This window comes from Monodon monoceros, unplaced genomic scaffold, assembly GCF_005190385.1.
Source record: "Monodon monoceros isolate NGI ecotype Baffin Bay Population unplaced genomic scaffold, NGI_Narwhal_1 Super_Scaffold_17, whole genome shotgun sequence".
NCBI lineage: Eukaryota > Metazoa > Chordata > Mammalia > Artiodactyla > Monodontidae > Monodon > Monodon monoceros.
This window is the reverse complement of record NW_021703773.1, coordinates 11,642,836-11,657,655: the sequence shown is the minus strand read 5'-3', so window position 1 is coordinate 11,657,655 and position 14,820 is coordinate 11,642,836. Positions and strand designations below refer to the sequence as shown.

The 14,820-nt window shown below is 49.4% G+C and overlaps 1 protein-coding gene across 2 annotated transcripts in view; it reads left to right on the top strand.

Annotated features, from left to right (window-relative positions):
- The window catches only part of RBPMS (RNA binding protein, mRNA processing factor), a 187,210-nt gene that overhangs the window by 152,386 nt on the left and 20,004 nt on the right, over positions 1-14,820 (top strand). Inside the window, exons 6-7 of one of the 2 annotated variants that reach the window (XM_029226241.1) lie at positions 9,496-9,623; positions 12,324-12,548. In XM_029226241.1, the coding sequence (XP_029082074.1) occupies positions 9,496-9,623; positions 12,324-12,455 (260 nt within the window). In that variant the 3' untranslated portion in view covers positions 12,456-12,548. Of the gene's footprint in view, positions 1-9,495; positions 9,624-12,323; positions 12,549-14,820 lie in introns of those variants that run through there. The other variant, XM_029226242.1, reaches the window with a different exon arrangement.

Below are 14,820 nucleotides of genomic sequence, written 5' to 3'. Positions count from 1 at the left end.
CACACAGCCACTCTTATGTACAGTTCTGAAATCCCTTTGTAATTAAATTACCTACCACAGATGGAAAAGGCTCTTTGGGCAGCAAAAGAGGCAGAAGAAACATCTTAACTGACAGTGCAGTTCTGGACTAGAAAAGACGAAGAAGGGGATGTGCTGTGTAAAAGGGAGGGTTTATTCCTTCAGGGAATATTTATTGAGTGTCTCCTTTGCTCCAGACACTGTGAAAGGGCACGTTAGTGAATATAGCTAGTAGTGTTCACTAGTAGGGAATAGCTAGTAGTGAATACATGAGAGTATTCTACCCTCATGAAGCTTACCTAGGTCTCTAGCAGAGTGGGGCTGGGCGAATGTTTTTATGTGGTTTATATAATATGAAACCAATGTTTCCTGGAAATAGAGCTCCTGTGAAACATCCAGATTTGATTGCAGTCAGTTTCTTAACGACCGGCCCTCAGAGAGATGACCTCAAAGTTCAGTTGCCGTGTCTGGGAAGGGAATTGCCTGGGGAAGCTCTGGGTGACCCTCAACCCTGCAGTTGCAGGTCTCAGGAAGGAAGAGCTATGAAAATGCCCCATTGTGATGAGCAAGCGTAGATAACAGTGGTGACTTCAGTCAGGTCCCCAGAGGAACAGATTTCTTCCAGTTTATTATTCTCTGGGTTCCCTTCAGCTCTCAGATCAAGAGTCAGATCCTTTTAAAACCACGGGTTGGAAGGTATTTTGGCATGGGGCCAGCTGCACAGCGAGGCAGGAACAGGACCTTGAGAGCAGTGACTGCTTGGAGGCATGGTAGAATATCATTAGCTGGGGGGGAGGTGACTCTGGGCCAGCTGAATAAAGACCAGCTTGCTTCTGGAATTTCCTTGGCATATTTTGTTGGTCTGGGTTTGCCTGCAGGTTTCAAGGGTTGCTCTAGGAATGTGTGTTCCGAGAGAAAAATGTGAGTGGAGAGATAGCGGAAGTTATTAGGAAGGCAGTTTAGAAGTCCAGGTGGGAACGTGCATTTGGGTGGTAGAAGTAGGGATGGAAGGGAAAAGATAGTGTGAAAGGCACAGAGGGAATGTCATCAGTGTGGAGAGGCAGAGAAGTGAAGGGTCTGGATTCTGGACGGAGATGACTTTGATCCATGCCCTGGTTCTGTCGGTTGCTGTGAGTCAGTGGGCTAGGTATTGAACCTGTGTGCGTCTCTTTCCTCATAATGTAAAGGGGCTGGTGTTAGTACCTTCCGCAAGGGGCACTAGCACAGTGTGTGGCATATAAGATATGCTCTGCAAACATTAGCTACTTTACTACTGCTGTTATCCTTTATTGTATTAGCACTTGGCAGTGGTTTGGATATGGGAAATGAAGGAGGCTTTGGACCTGAATGAATGGGATAAAGGGATGTGGGGAGGTAAGAAGAGGAATTGATTTGTGAGTGCATTTTTGTATGAATTGACTTGGATGTGTTTAGGATGTCTGCGTTGGAGTGGAAATCAAAGCTGTAGATTTATGAATTATCCTAAACAGAATTAGTAATTGAAGCAAAGAAAGTGGCCCAGGACGGGATTAAAGAACAGGTAGAGTGGAAGAGGACTGAACACAGACTTGATTTCTCCTGGTGTCTCCTGCACTTAGTACGGTTGGTTCCCGGTGCAGAACACAAAAACTACAGTCGTGATTTGTGCTGAGTGGTGCTGAACACATCCTTTGAGATTTTCGCCGAATCTTTTTAAAAACATCTTTACTGGAGTATAATTGCTTTACAATGGTGTGTTAGTTTCTGCTTTATAACAAAATGAATCAGCTATACATATACATATATCCCCATATCTCCTCCCTCTTGCGTCTCCCTCCCACCCTCCCTATCCCTCCCCTCTAGGTGGTCACAAAGCACCGAGCTGATCTCCCTGTGCTACGCGGCTGCTTCCCACTAGCTAGCTATTTTACATTTGGTAGTGTATATATGTCAGTGCCACTCTCTCACTTCGTCCCAGCTTACCTTTCCCCCTCCCCGTGTCCTCAAGTCCATTCTCTACGTTCACCAAATCTTTTGATTCTTCCCCTACACTTACTTTCTTGGAGAGCTAATGAAGTATGTTACCTTTTGTGGGAACCGAAAGTTTTCTAGGGCTGTGACAACAAATTCCCAGCAATTGGGTGGCTGAAAACAACAGAAATATATTCTCACAGTTTAGGAGGACAGGAGTCTGAAATCAAGGCATCCGCAGCGTTGGTTCCTTACAGAGGCTCTGACTCTGAGAGAGAAACCGTCCCATGCCTCTCTCCTAACCTCTGGTGGTGCCTGCAGTCCTTGGCGTTCCTTGGCTTGTAGATGTATCATTCCAACCTGTCTCCATCTTCACCTCACCTTCTTTTCTATGTCCTCTCCTCTTCTTCCCCCGTTGCGTGGCCTGTGGGATCTTAGTTCCCCGACCAAGGATCGAACCGGGGCCCTTGGCAGTAACAGTGCAGAATCCTAACCACCGGACCACCAGAGAATTCCCCTCTCCTCTTATAGGGACATCAGTCATTGGATTTACCCGACCCCCCAATCTAGGATGATTTCATCTTGAGATCCTTAAATAATTACATTTCCAAAATTTCTGTTTTCAAAAAGTTACATTCTGAGGTTCTGGGCAGATGTGAATTTGGGGGGGGGACACTGTTCAAACCTCTGCAGGAGCTGTGTGCACTTTGCTCTGCCACAGAAACGGGGAATGTGCTATGTTTTTAGCCCTCACACCAGAAGAGCATGTCCTAATGGGGTAGTCCTCAAAAGAGAGTGGGCCTCTTAAGGCTGGTTTTTCAAGGGTTTACTTAACAAACTTGGATCAACTACTTGCAGAGGTATGTGAGTAGGAGTTAATTGCTTAACAGAATCCTTGATTTATTTTTCTTTGGAATTTTTCATCAATCTTGGGTCTTCTGTGTCATGGCTGCTGTTTTTTCTGGCCAAATTCTTCATCTCTCAGGGAAGCGCTCCTGGAGGACTCTGTCCCTGAGTTTGTTCTAGTAAACCGAGTATGCTAAAAGCTAGAGATGAAGACCACCTGCTCTCCAGGGGCCTGTCACCACCACCAGTAGTGGGGACATCCCCATGTCAGGGAGGACAGGATGGTATGTGACAGGGAGCCTGAACCATGAGACCTGAGACCTGGATTCTAATCCCAGTTCAGACACTATGAGACCTTGGATAGATCTTTTCTTATCATTAAAATGAGACACCCATGGGCTTCCCTGGTGGCGCAGTGGTTGAGAGTCCGCCTGCCGATGCAGGGGACGCGGGTTCGTGCCCCGGTCCAGGAAGATCCCACGTGCCGTGGAGCGGCTGGGCCCGTGAGCCATGGCCGCTAAGCCTGCGCATCCCGAACTTGTGCTCCACAACGGGAGAGGCCACAACAGTGAGAGGCCCGCGTACCACACACACAAAAAAAGAGATACCCATTCCTGCCCCTTTCTCCAGAGCTTTTAATGAGGATCCGGAATAATGACATACAAGCTCTCAGCAGCTGTGTATAAAAAGTATGAAAATAGGCGTTATTAAAACAGGATTGAGGGGCTTCCCTGGTGGTGCAGTGGTTGAGAGTCCGCCTGCCGATGCAGGGGACGCAGGTTTGTGCCCTGGTCCGGGAAGATCCCACATGCCGCGGAGCGGCTGGGCCCGTGAGCCATGGCCGCTGAGCCTGCGCGTCCGCAGCCTGTGCTCCGCAATGGGAGAGGCCACAACGGTGAGAGCCCCGCGTACCGCAAAAAAAAAAACAAAACAAAAAAAAAAACAGGATTGAAATGTAATCTAAGTAGCATTGGCATGCTCTCACATTCATCCTCTTTCAGTACCTATTTCTCTCCCACACGGAAGTGAATGAACCTAGAATTTGTTCATTTCCTCCTGAAGGGCAAGGTATTTTTTTTTTTCTCCATTCCTTTTATCAAGTATGAGCAAGTGGTTGACTTCCTGATACTTTCTGGTGGTGGGCACCAGGGTAAGCAGAGTGAGCACTTAGAGCCCTGGGAGATGCAGAAAGCAGCAGAGCATAGAGGGCACTGATTGCTCCCAAGAAGGCCAGCCTCACCTCACCTCCACCCCCGGGGAAGTGACATCTAAGTGGAATCCTTTGAAGAATGCATAAGAGTTAAGCCAGGTGAAAGGAAAGAACACTCCCAGCAGAGGGAAGAAGAGTGTACTAGACCTAGAAGTGGGAAGGGAACCATGTATGGTCAAGCCAGGACAATGGCTGATGGATCCTAGACCGGGAGGGAAAACCAGGTGAGAGCCGGGCTGGAGAGGTGGGTGGTGATGGCAAGATCATGCGGGGTCTTCTAAGCTATGGTCATATCCTGTCCAGAGAGCAAAGAGAAATCGTAGGTTATTTAAGCAGGAGAGTGACATTACTAAATTGTGTATTTTTAAAGTTGACCCAGGTGCAGTGTGGCGGCCCAGGAGGCCCTTTTCGGTAATCCGGTGATGGGAGTTAGGATCACAGTGATGATAGGATAGATTCAATAGGACCTTGGTGAGAGAGTGAATGTGAGGGAAGGTGGGGTGACTTCCAGGTCACCCTGGCTTGGCAACTAAGCAGCATCTTTTACTGAAATTTGGAACCAAGGAAGACTGGCCATTGGAGGGAGTGTGTTTCGTTTCGGACATGTTGAGCATGAGATTGCTGTGGAATATTTCCAAGTAGAAATATCCAAGAGACAAAGTAAATACTGACTTAAAAGTTCTTGGACCATGTGTTCGCAACTATCCTAACGTTGCTCCATTAAAGATTCTCCTTGTTCCTCTTTATATCAGTTGTTCCTAAGAGTCATTCACCTTTATCCGTTTCAATGTGACCTTAGACTGGAAGCTTCGCCTGTCTGCATCCTTGTTTCCTCATCCACATGAAAAGGCAGACTAGGTGATCTTCATGAGCTCTTTTGGTTTAAACATTCATCAGACTTTGCAGTTCTTTCTTTTCAAAGGGATTGGAGGTTGGAATTGGGGACGTTTCTAGTCTTTGTTGGTTAGAATTCAGTTTGAACTCTCCCGGTTGCATACTCTTATGCTAAGAAGAGGCCTATTCAGATGTATATTGTGAGCCCTCAACAACGTTATCCTCAGAGGTGCAAAAGGAGGAAAGGATGTAGCCAGATCTGGCGCCAAGGGAAAGGATTGACCCAGCCTCTCAGGAGGGTCAGATGAGGCCCAGACAAAAGCCCTGGGCTTCTGATCTCTTTCTGCTCACTGGGGCCTGGCTCACTCTGGGTGGTCAAGAGCCTCTTTTGTTAGGGGACCATAACCCCCTCCCCGACTCCAGTTCATCCCAATGGGCCTAGGGCGGCAAACTTTCTCTTCTTTTTTCAGCCTTCCCGTCCTATTAAGTCAGAGCAGGCTGAGCAGTGACTCCAGAAGGTGAAGCCCACCTGAGCGGTGCTGGCGCCTCTCCTTCCACCCGGGAGTCGTACAAAGGGCTTGTGCTGTGGAAAACCTGTCTCTAGCTGCTGTAATTTTCTCAAGACCACATTAGCAACAAAAAAGAGCATACAGATGCACAAAGCTTATGCAGCTCACTGCCCTCTTCCATCAAAGGAGAGTGTGTGCCATTTCGGGGAGTCTGCAGCCTCATGGTGAAATGCAGGCGTCCATGAGGGCTGCTCTCCCATCGGTGTGATCCTGACCGGGGCCGGCTGCCTCTGCTGTGCCTGTGTGGTTCTGTCACTCGTGGGTGGCCCTGAGCCAAGCAAGGGATGTCAGGCTGGGTCTGCTTTGACCCTCCAGTTTCACTCCCAAAACAAGTCCAGGATTATCGCTGTCATTTGCATATTCTCTCCGGGAGTGTTTCATTCATTTATTCAACAGATACTGTGTAACAGGTGCTATCCTGGGCACTTTGAAAGCAAAATGCCTAACACTTTACTCAAGCAGCTCATAATAGAATAAGAAAGACAAGTAGGAAGATAGCAGTGGCTCTCATACTTAGGCGTGCATCGGAGTCACCTGGAGGGCAGAATTTCTGGTTTAGTAGGTCTGGGGTGAGCCGAGAATTTGCATTCCCCCCCCCTTGCCCCCTGCTGCTGTTTCTGCTGGTCCAGGGAGCCACCTGCGGGAGCTGCAGTGCTGATGGGAAGCTATGGCTTGGGGACATGGGGGAGGGAGTGAATAGCTCCACCTGGCTTGTTTACCTTTCTTCCTGTTATTTTACCCGCTGTACTGCTTGGGTCAGATTTATCAACACCTCAGTTTGCGAGGCCATTAAAGCTCTCTCAGGCTCCCCCTGGGCCCTCCAGGGGCTCAGGGTACCTTGGCCACTGAAGTTCGTCAAGAGAGCCTATTTCGTTCCCTCTCCCAGGTGTTTCCTTGTTCCTTCTTTCTTCCCCACCCCGCTCTGGTTACTCATTGCCCACCTGCCCGTCCTCTCTCAGCTGGGCTTCCAGGAGCTACAGGAATGAATTCAGACTTCGGAGATTTTGAAGAGGAGCTTACTTTAAAAACCGGTCCCTGGGTGAGAGCAGCTGCAGGAGCGGTTTTCAAGCTGTTTTCTCCGGAACCCTGGTGTACTTTCTGGGGACTCAACAGGGGTGGAGGTCCTCCAGCCGTCCCCACGACCACCAGCAAGTCAACCCAAACTGCTGCATAAACAAGAGTTTCTGGGAAACACGTTTGAAGAAAGGTTCCATCGCTTTTATTTTTCACTTTGAAGATTCTTGCTCAAAAGCACTTGCTCTTGTTTGAGCCTCTGCCTTTGCTCCATTTTTTTTTTTTTTTTTTGGTGGATATGATAAATACTGCAAGGATTGAGAAATTTTAGATCTAGTTCCTATGGATATTCCCTCAGTTCCTTTAACAAAGAAAACAGTGGTGTATCTTTAAACAACTTGTAGAATTTTCTGTCGGGGACTATTCAGTACAACAAGCATCACTGCAGGCTAAATGCCAGGGTCAGAGCTGGCCCAGGGGTGCAGACTTGAGTGAGACCTGGCTCCTGCCCGCAGCATGTGTCGTCGGTAACCCCCTCCCTGCCGTCCTCTCCCCGTTCTCAGCGACACAGAGCATCACCGCTGACATATTTTGAGTGCATCCTCCTCCGGACCGTAACTCCAGACCCATCCTGAGAGGAGATGGAAGAAGGGATTTATCCCGTGTGCATTTCCCCTAGTCTCTTTTAGGCCTCTGCTTCACTACCTGACTATATACTATTTATTACTCTGCAACTTTGGGTTTAGAGGATTTGGAAGCAGGCTTCCCCCCGCCCCCCCCCCCCCCCCCCCGCCCTCCCACCTCGTTCAGCTGGGCTAGGTTTTATGCAAATATCAATCAGTGAGTTGTCTCCAAGCATTTGTATAGGCCCAGTGTGAAGTCATGCTTTAGGATAAAATGTGGAAATGTATGGAAATCGTAAATTCCATCAGGCTGAGATTGAAACCCAGACTGTCTCTTTAGGATCAGATATCTTAAAAGACACACATTTGAAAACCTTTCTAAAGGAAGCCCCAGGGTGCCCTGCAGCCAGCCTCACCTTTAGCCCGTCAGGCTGCAGGCCAGGCACAGCCCCTCTGATGCTGGTTGATAGACTTCTGCCGTCACAGTGGGGCTGGACAAGCGTGGGCTGAGAAATTAGTGTGTGCTGGGTCTTGAGACTCTTGCCTTTAAAAAAAAAAAGACTCAGTGTCTTAAAATAGCATGGTAGCTGAAATAACAATAACAGCAACAGTAATAGCTTGCCATTCCTGAGAATGGTTGTTTGTTTAAAATAAAATCTGAGGCATTGGTTCTGGGGGTATTTGGTTTCCACGAGCTGGGCTCTCACAGGAGTTGTTGCTCTACTGGACATCATGTGGTCTCATCACGACAGGAAACACGGGGGTCTGTGAAGCGTTCTCTTAACCCCTCTGTAAGGAATTTCCTTACAGAAACTGCAGACACCTACACACCCTAGAACTGGAAGTAGGTGGTATAGACCTGATCACTTTAAAGAGGGCTATGGTGTTTGTATTCTCCTCTCCAGATAATTACTATTAGTCTGCTCTTTTGGCCTAGGCTTCCCAGCCTAGATAGACAGGCCATCTGTGTTCCCATCACCAAGTCTTGAGGAGGTCGTTTCAACTGCCTTGTTGAGAGAGGGAGTCGGGGCGGCCACATATATAACCCCACCTTGTGGGCATCCCCGGCTGCCCCCTGACGCGTCCTGATTGGTCAGCTCTGGACCGTCTCTCAGCCTGTTGGAAGCTCTTGAGCACAGGAGCCGTGCGCACGCCCTGTCCGCTGGCGCAGACGCAGACGCGCACACGGCCTCAGCTGCCTTCCGCTGGTTCTGTAGAGCAGTCCCCACGTCACACTCAGCAAAGCGGTTTTCTGTGTCTAACCCCCTTCCCACGCTGAAAACCCTGCCCGGGGTCAGAATTGGGGGAGATGGGGGGAGACCTACAATGCAGGCCTGCGCTGGCTTTAGATGGTGGGAGGGAGTGAAGGGACTCTCTTGACCTTGGGTCGCGTGCACTGTACCCTTGTGGGACGTCCTGAATGGCACAGGCACTGATGGCTTCACCGGGTCACCTTTTCCTGACTTCCTCGGTGGCCCTGGGGGGCATCCCGGGCCTACTTGATGTCAGACTTTGACAGGTGATAAAAGCACGTATTGAGATGGCTGCTTTACGGGTTCCAGATTCAGAACTATTGACTGAGGTTATTTTTGCCTTTGCTGAGACGCTCCCTTGTGTGTTTGCTGTCACTTTAATGGGTTGCTTCCTGATCCATGCTGAGGCCCGGCACTTGCCCTTCAACCCGGCAAACTGCAGCGTGACCTGAGTGGAATCGGAGGTCCACGAGGTCCCTTTAGACCAGTCAGTTGGCAACATGACTCATCTTTTTTCCCCTAGAAAATAAAATCTGTGTAAACAGCAATTGTGAACGTCCTTATTTGGATTTTTGTGGGGCTTAACTTTAACCGGCATACCCCAGGCTTTGCACTTCCATTCTCTGAACTTTTAGCACCTTACGTGCCCTGTAGGCACAGTGTCTGGCCTTGTGCTTCTAAACAGAAAACGTTTGCTGATCCTGATGCTTGTCGGTAGTAATTATGCCGATTCACAGGCAAGTCCTCCCGTCCTCCCGGTCTGTCGCCGTTCTCCCAAAGGCTCTGCAGTGAGTCTTCACGGGAGATCGCCTCCTAGTTCTTTCTTCCTCTTTTCCTCGGAGGACCCCGTTTGCTGTTTGGTGCAGGAAGTCCCCACTGTTCGTGGGTTCCCCCGAGCTACAGTTGGAAAGACATCAGAGTGTCCAGGGTGGAGCCCGGGCCTGAGATCTCAGCAGGCCAGACAGGAAGCAGATTTCTTGCTTTTTTTTGGTCCATTTTGTATTTACCATTCTCTTGCTTAGTGTCTGGGGGGACCGAAGCCAACAGGTTATTGAGAGAATGAGAGCGACTTGACTTCTGACATTGATTGGGGCTCGGGGCTACACTGGGTGTTTTGTTTCTGATTTGCAGCCAGCTGTTTGGTAACCACTAACTCTTCCCTTATTCTTTTCTTGCAGATGAGCTCACAGTGCCTGCACTTTACCCCAGTAGCCCTGAAGTGTGGGCCCCGTACCCTCTGTACCCAGCGGAGCTAGCGCCTGCTCTACCTCCTGCTTTCACCTACCCCGCCTCACTGCATGCCCAGGTAATTCATACCCATCGGCCACGACTTCACTCCACCAGCAGCCCTTTCAAACCTGGTTCCCCAGGGCACACCATACAACTAACCCCTATCCAGCTAACAGATCCGCCTTCAAGAGATTACTGATCCCCTCTGAATCAAGCTGACACTCCTCCAGGACTTCCGAGGACCGTCTGACAGCAATGATATCACCCACTGCCTGATGTTTGCCCCAAACAACACCTCTCTCTTCCTTAATGATCTCACCCTCATATCACACACGAGAGACTGGGCCCAGGTCACCTCCCCAGCCAGCTAGAGGGTGTCACGGGAGCAGAGATGTGTGTGCCTTGCCGTGGGGAAGGGCTGCAGAGGAAGGCGTGCGCTTGTTACAAGAGCTACCTATCTGCGTGTGCTCCTGTGTGCTGAGGTCTCTTCTCTTGTGTTCTGGGAGCTCTAGGGACGAAGGAGCGAGCTGGGAGCTTCCAGGAGGAAGGTCATGTGCTATGATACATATGTTAAAGAAGAGATTAAGGGTTCCTTTTTTCCATTTTTAAGAGACCCTGTAGAAAAGGAGGTACAGTATAGTGTCTTAAATGTAATTCTAGGTCAAGGTAGAGGTATCTCTTCTGACCAGCTTGCTTTCTTAGTTAAAATAGCCTGGGCTTTATAAACAAACTCCGCTGTTTCTTCACAAAGATTACTGTCTACCTACCAACCCTTTCTCTTCCCTTGGAAACGATGTTTCTCTTAGCTTTGCTTTTAGTACCAGTAGTAGTCATCAAGGTTGGGATTCAGCGTGATGATCAATAATCACAAATAAGATAGAAAGAATATAGCTCTCATCTGTCGTACTGCATGTGTAACTCCTCTAAAAGCAGGAAAGCCTGTTTTTAAAAAGCTGCCAGCCTGGACAGGTGGGGTTTTTGTTTGTTTTGCTTAGTGCTTGTGTACCAGGCTGGGTGAAACAATTAAAAGTCTTACGTTGTCCACAACTTACTGTGTTGTGCAAGACACCTATAAGCGGCCCCAGCAAGGGTCTCCCAGGCAGGCCATGGGGTCGGGAGTGTTCTTAGCTGGACCTCCTTCCGTTCTCTCTCAGCTGAGTTGTTGATGCTTCGTATGTGCACGGACAGCCCAGCTTCCCAGGGACCGTGCAGGCAAACTACAAAGAGAAGGCCTCGGTGCCTGGGCCTCGGAAGTGCTCACCCTTTGTGTTGGAAGAAGGGGGTAGAAAGTAGTACAAGTAGTGAGGAGAAAGGTGGTGGTGGGGAGAGTATTTGGCACCGAAAACAAAGTAACGGGGGTTCTTCCGAGACTGATGACCCAGTTTCTGGATTACGCTGTGCTTTCTGCTTTTCCTTCCCTGTTGCATTTTCCACCTTTGTCTGTGTCAGTGCTTGGTCACCCTTGCAACGGCAGGTAGCGGGGGAGGGCAGAGGGAAAGGAAACGGGCTGATACCTTCTGCTGAGTTATCAGAATACTCGTAGTGACCTTAGATGATTTTGTAGATGCCGTGGAGCAACTCAGAAAGTCCCCTGTGTTTGTGGCCCACCCCTGCCATCTGGGGATATGTGACCCACCTCTTCCTGTGCTGCCTAGATACAGACCAATTGACAACGGAGGCAAATGTTAATAATACCATGAAATGGTGCCAAGTTTGCCTAGTCTTCTAAATATCCATGGCTTTGGTTAATCAGTACCAAAGCCTTTCACCACTGTCCTGGAAAAGCAGGAGTTGACAGTGGCCAGAAAGGACTGCGAATGGCGGCTTTTGGCCATGATGTCTGGGTAATTTGCCCTTGCTTCATTCATATAACGGATGAAATCAAAAGTCATCCTGGGGAATACGGTGGGAGAAGGAGGGTAAAAAGTCTTAAGAGATCAGAAAGCCCAGGCCATTGTGAGAAAGGATGAGGAGAGACAGTGCCAAGATTACATGGACTCAACCGTTATGCTTATTTAACTGGGATGTATCGCCCATGGTGGCACCTTCCCCGTGAGCTCTTCCTCGACCTTGAGGCTCTCCCAGCCAGGAATCCACCTGGTCCTGCCACATCAGTCCTACAGTTGGTGGGACTCTCTTCTGATACCAGTGAGATCCTTGTGCTCAACCCCACTTCTTATTTGGGGTCATTCCCAGTGCAAGCTTGGGTTCTGTATCCTAAAGACTGATGAACAAATATGGTCATTTAAATGTCTTTGTCCAGTGTGAGAATCGTAGAATGAACTGGGAGAGGCTTGACAGATCAGCTGGTCTGACCCATTTTACAGATGAGGAAACAGACTGGAGAAGAGGAGAGAGTTGTCCAGAGTCGCAAGTGGCTCTGCCATGACCAGAGCCAGCTCACCTGACTCCCAGCTCTTTCCACACCTCAGTGCTGGCTCACCAAAGACTAATTCTTTGATGGAATTTTGGAAAGGCCTTGCTCCAGTGACTCCTTGGATCTTTCTCCTGTAACTAGATGGGAAGCCTGTAAGAAGAGACTTGGAGACAGAGACGAGGGAATCAGAACTTAACCTTCACCCAGAGGGCCTGAGAGAATTTTTATTAACTGGAGGTAGAGCAGAGGGGAGACCAAAATGGAGCATCCTCTTAGCGGCTAATTCCATTTTTGTTTTGGAAATCGTATTATGTCTTTGGAGATCAGCTTTTAAATAATTTTGCTTTTCTTAGTGATGTTGTGCTCTGTTTTGAGACGTGGATTTTTTTTTTCTTCTAGTGTTTCTCTCCTGAGGCAAAGCCCAACACACCTGTCTTTTGTCCACTTCTCCAGCAAATTAGATTTGTCTCTGGGAATGTGTTTGTAACATATCAACCTACTGCAGACCAGCAGAGGGAGCTCCCATGTTGAATTTGCTTGTTAGCTCTTTCTTCCCCCTTTTGCAAAAACTATTTCTTGGTAACATTTGAGATTTCAATAAAAATTTTAATTAGAGAAAAAACGATCTCAAGTAGACTGCAGCGTTTTGTTTTCATGCTGATGCGATTTTGGAGCTAAGATGTTATCTCAGATTTTGGGAGACCTGGGCCCGTGACACTCAGTATACCTTATATGCGAGAAGGACTCAGCATCCCAGGGAGACTTGGTCCAGAGCCGAGGCCTCACTGCTGCTCATATCTTCTTGGGCTCCTGAACCCTCAAGAGCTGCATATTGGAAGATTCTCATTCTAGCATCCATGTGTCACATCTGCCAGGAGATCTCGCTTCAACGAGGGCAGAAGCGTTTTCAGTCTGTGTGATCCAGAAGGAGGACCCAGGAGAGACAGAAATTGTCATCGAAAAGGAGTTGCGTCATATTTCTACTTCTGCCCAGCTTCCATCTGTGGTCGTGTGCCTCCATCTCTAAATTGAAGATGCTTATGTGACATCAAATCCCATTTTTTAAAGATTTATTGGATAACGTAGTCGGACTGTAAGCTTCAGTACTGCCTTTTTACTTTTAGGGATGAAAGAACATCTATTTCTAAGAGCATCCGATTTCTAAGAAGATGGTTCACATTGTAAGGAATGATCATCCTGCTTACTTTCACCGTCATGGTATTTGAAGTTTATTAAATATATTATGTGAGTCACTGTGAACAGCAGAGGAAGGTTTCATTCATGACTTTTAGGAAAGTTATGCTCCGAAGAGAAGGTCCAGACAGTTCCTCTCACCTCCTAGTCACACAATCTCAGCTTTTTAAGTCTGGGTTCATTTTTGCTTTTAGTCTTGTTGCTGCTGGGATTGAGAGAAAGCCAGTAAAATGCACTGTCCTCACGACACTCTAGAAACAATACTATTTCCCTTGACCAGCATCATACTGTTGGGCCTGAAACTTTTGCAGGTAAGTGGGACTGAGAGAGCAAGTCCTGACTGCCCGTCTCTTCCTCAGAGGCCTCAATGACCCTGAGGAACAGCAGACCTTCTCCCAGGGCTGCTGTGCAGCTTGTAACTGGAACGCATCACCTGCACATAAACAAAAGGTTTTAAAATCATACCACGGACTTCCCGGGGCAAGACGTGCCCCTAGGGAGGTCCCTTGTGACACACTGGAAAAAATTTAAAGGCTAGACCTAAAACAAATACCAGAATGAACCATGGGGGAGAAGACACAGGCAGATAGGGAAGCGAGATCGTGGAGGAGAGAGAAGCCTAGGATGGTGTATGGGTGGCCTGACTGCGGGACCCCCGGCCAGGTGTTCACTGTGCAGCGTTCAAGAACTGCGTGTGTGAACTTCTCTTTAAAGCGCATCTCATTAGTCATCTCCTCTGTCCCTGCGTCCCATAGCGAATACTGAGAGGAAGAAGGAGGTCCTGGCCGGCGTCAGTCTGATTTAAGTACGGAGCCAGTGAGAGGTAGCGTGTCGAGGGCGCAGGGAACAGGGCAGGCGTGAGTGCGGACTCGGTGGAGCACAGCCCCAGCGGCAGGGCGGCCGTGCTTCCCACCCAGGCGCGTGTGGGAAGGACTTTGACTTCTCAGCTTCTCCCTCCTGTTCAGAAGGCAGTAGCCAATGCTGCAGGGGCGGGCCCGTGAACAGAGCCCACGGGAGGCAGCTTGAGCCCCTCACCAGACGGCCAGCCTGTCGGAGGGCAGGGCGGGGGCAGGAGTTGCGCGCCCTGCTTGTGCGCCTCCCGCGCGGCATCCACGCTCAACCTGGACCTCCTCATTCTGGAGGCCCGGCCTTCCCAAACGGGTATTGTGTATTGTCTTGCCTGCAGCCCGGGGCTTGCGGCCGGCACAGAGACCACGGCTTCGAAGGACCGCAGCGCTGACTTTGAGGCCGTTCAGCTCAAGGCTTTGAATTGTTTTCAGCCATAGATGAAACTGTTAATCCTCTGACATTTACTTTTCTCTCTAAACCTGCAGCTCCGTGAAGGTCAGAGGGTGGGGAGAAACCGCTGCTTGGTGTTCCGTCTCCTGCATGTACCAGCCTTGTCTAGTTCCCTGTTTTGTTTGGCTTTCTGGTCACCTAGGAGCATCTGGCCTAACTCCCATAAGAGCCTGAAGGCAGGCGGGGCAGGCACGGTGCTCCCAGCGCCAGCCTCCAGGGAGCACAGGGCCCCCCTTTCTTCTCCCAGCCCCCCCCCCCCTCAGGGGGGCCTCCTCCTCTGCCTGCCCCTCGAGGCCTGGCCTCTGCTGGGGCTACCTGGTCAGACACAGGCGCTGCCATTTACACGACCTCCCCTGAACAAGCTCCTCAACCTGAAGTGGGGCTAATCGTCCCTCGTGTTAAA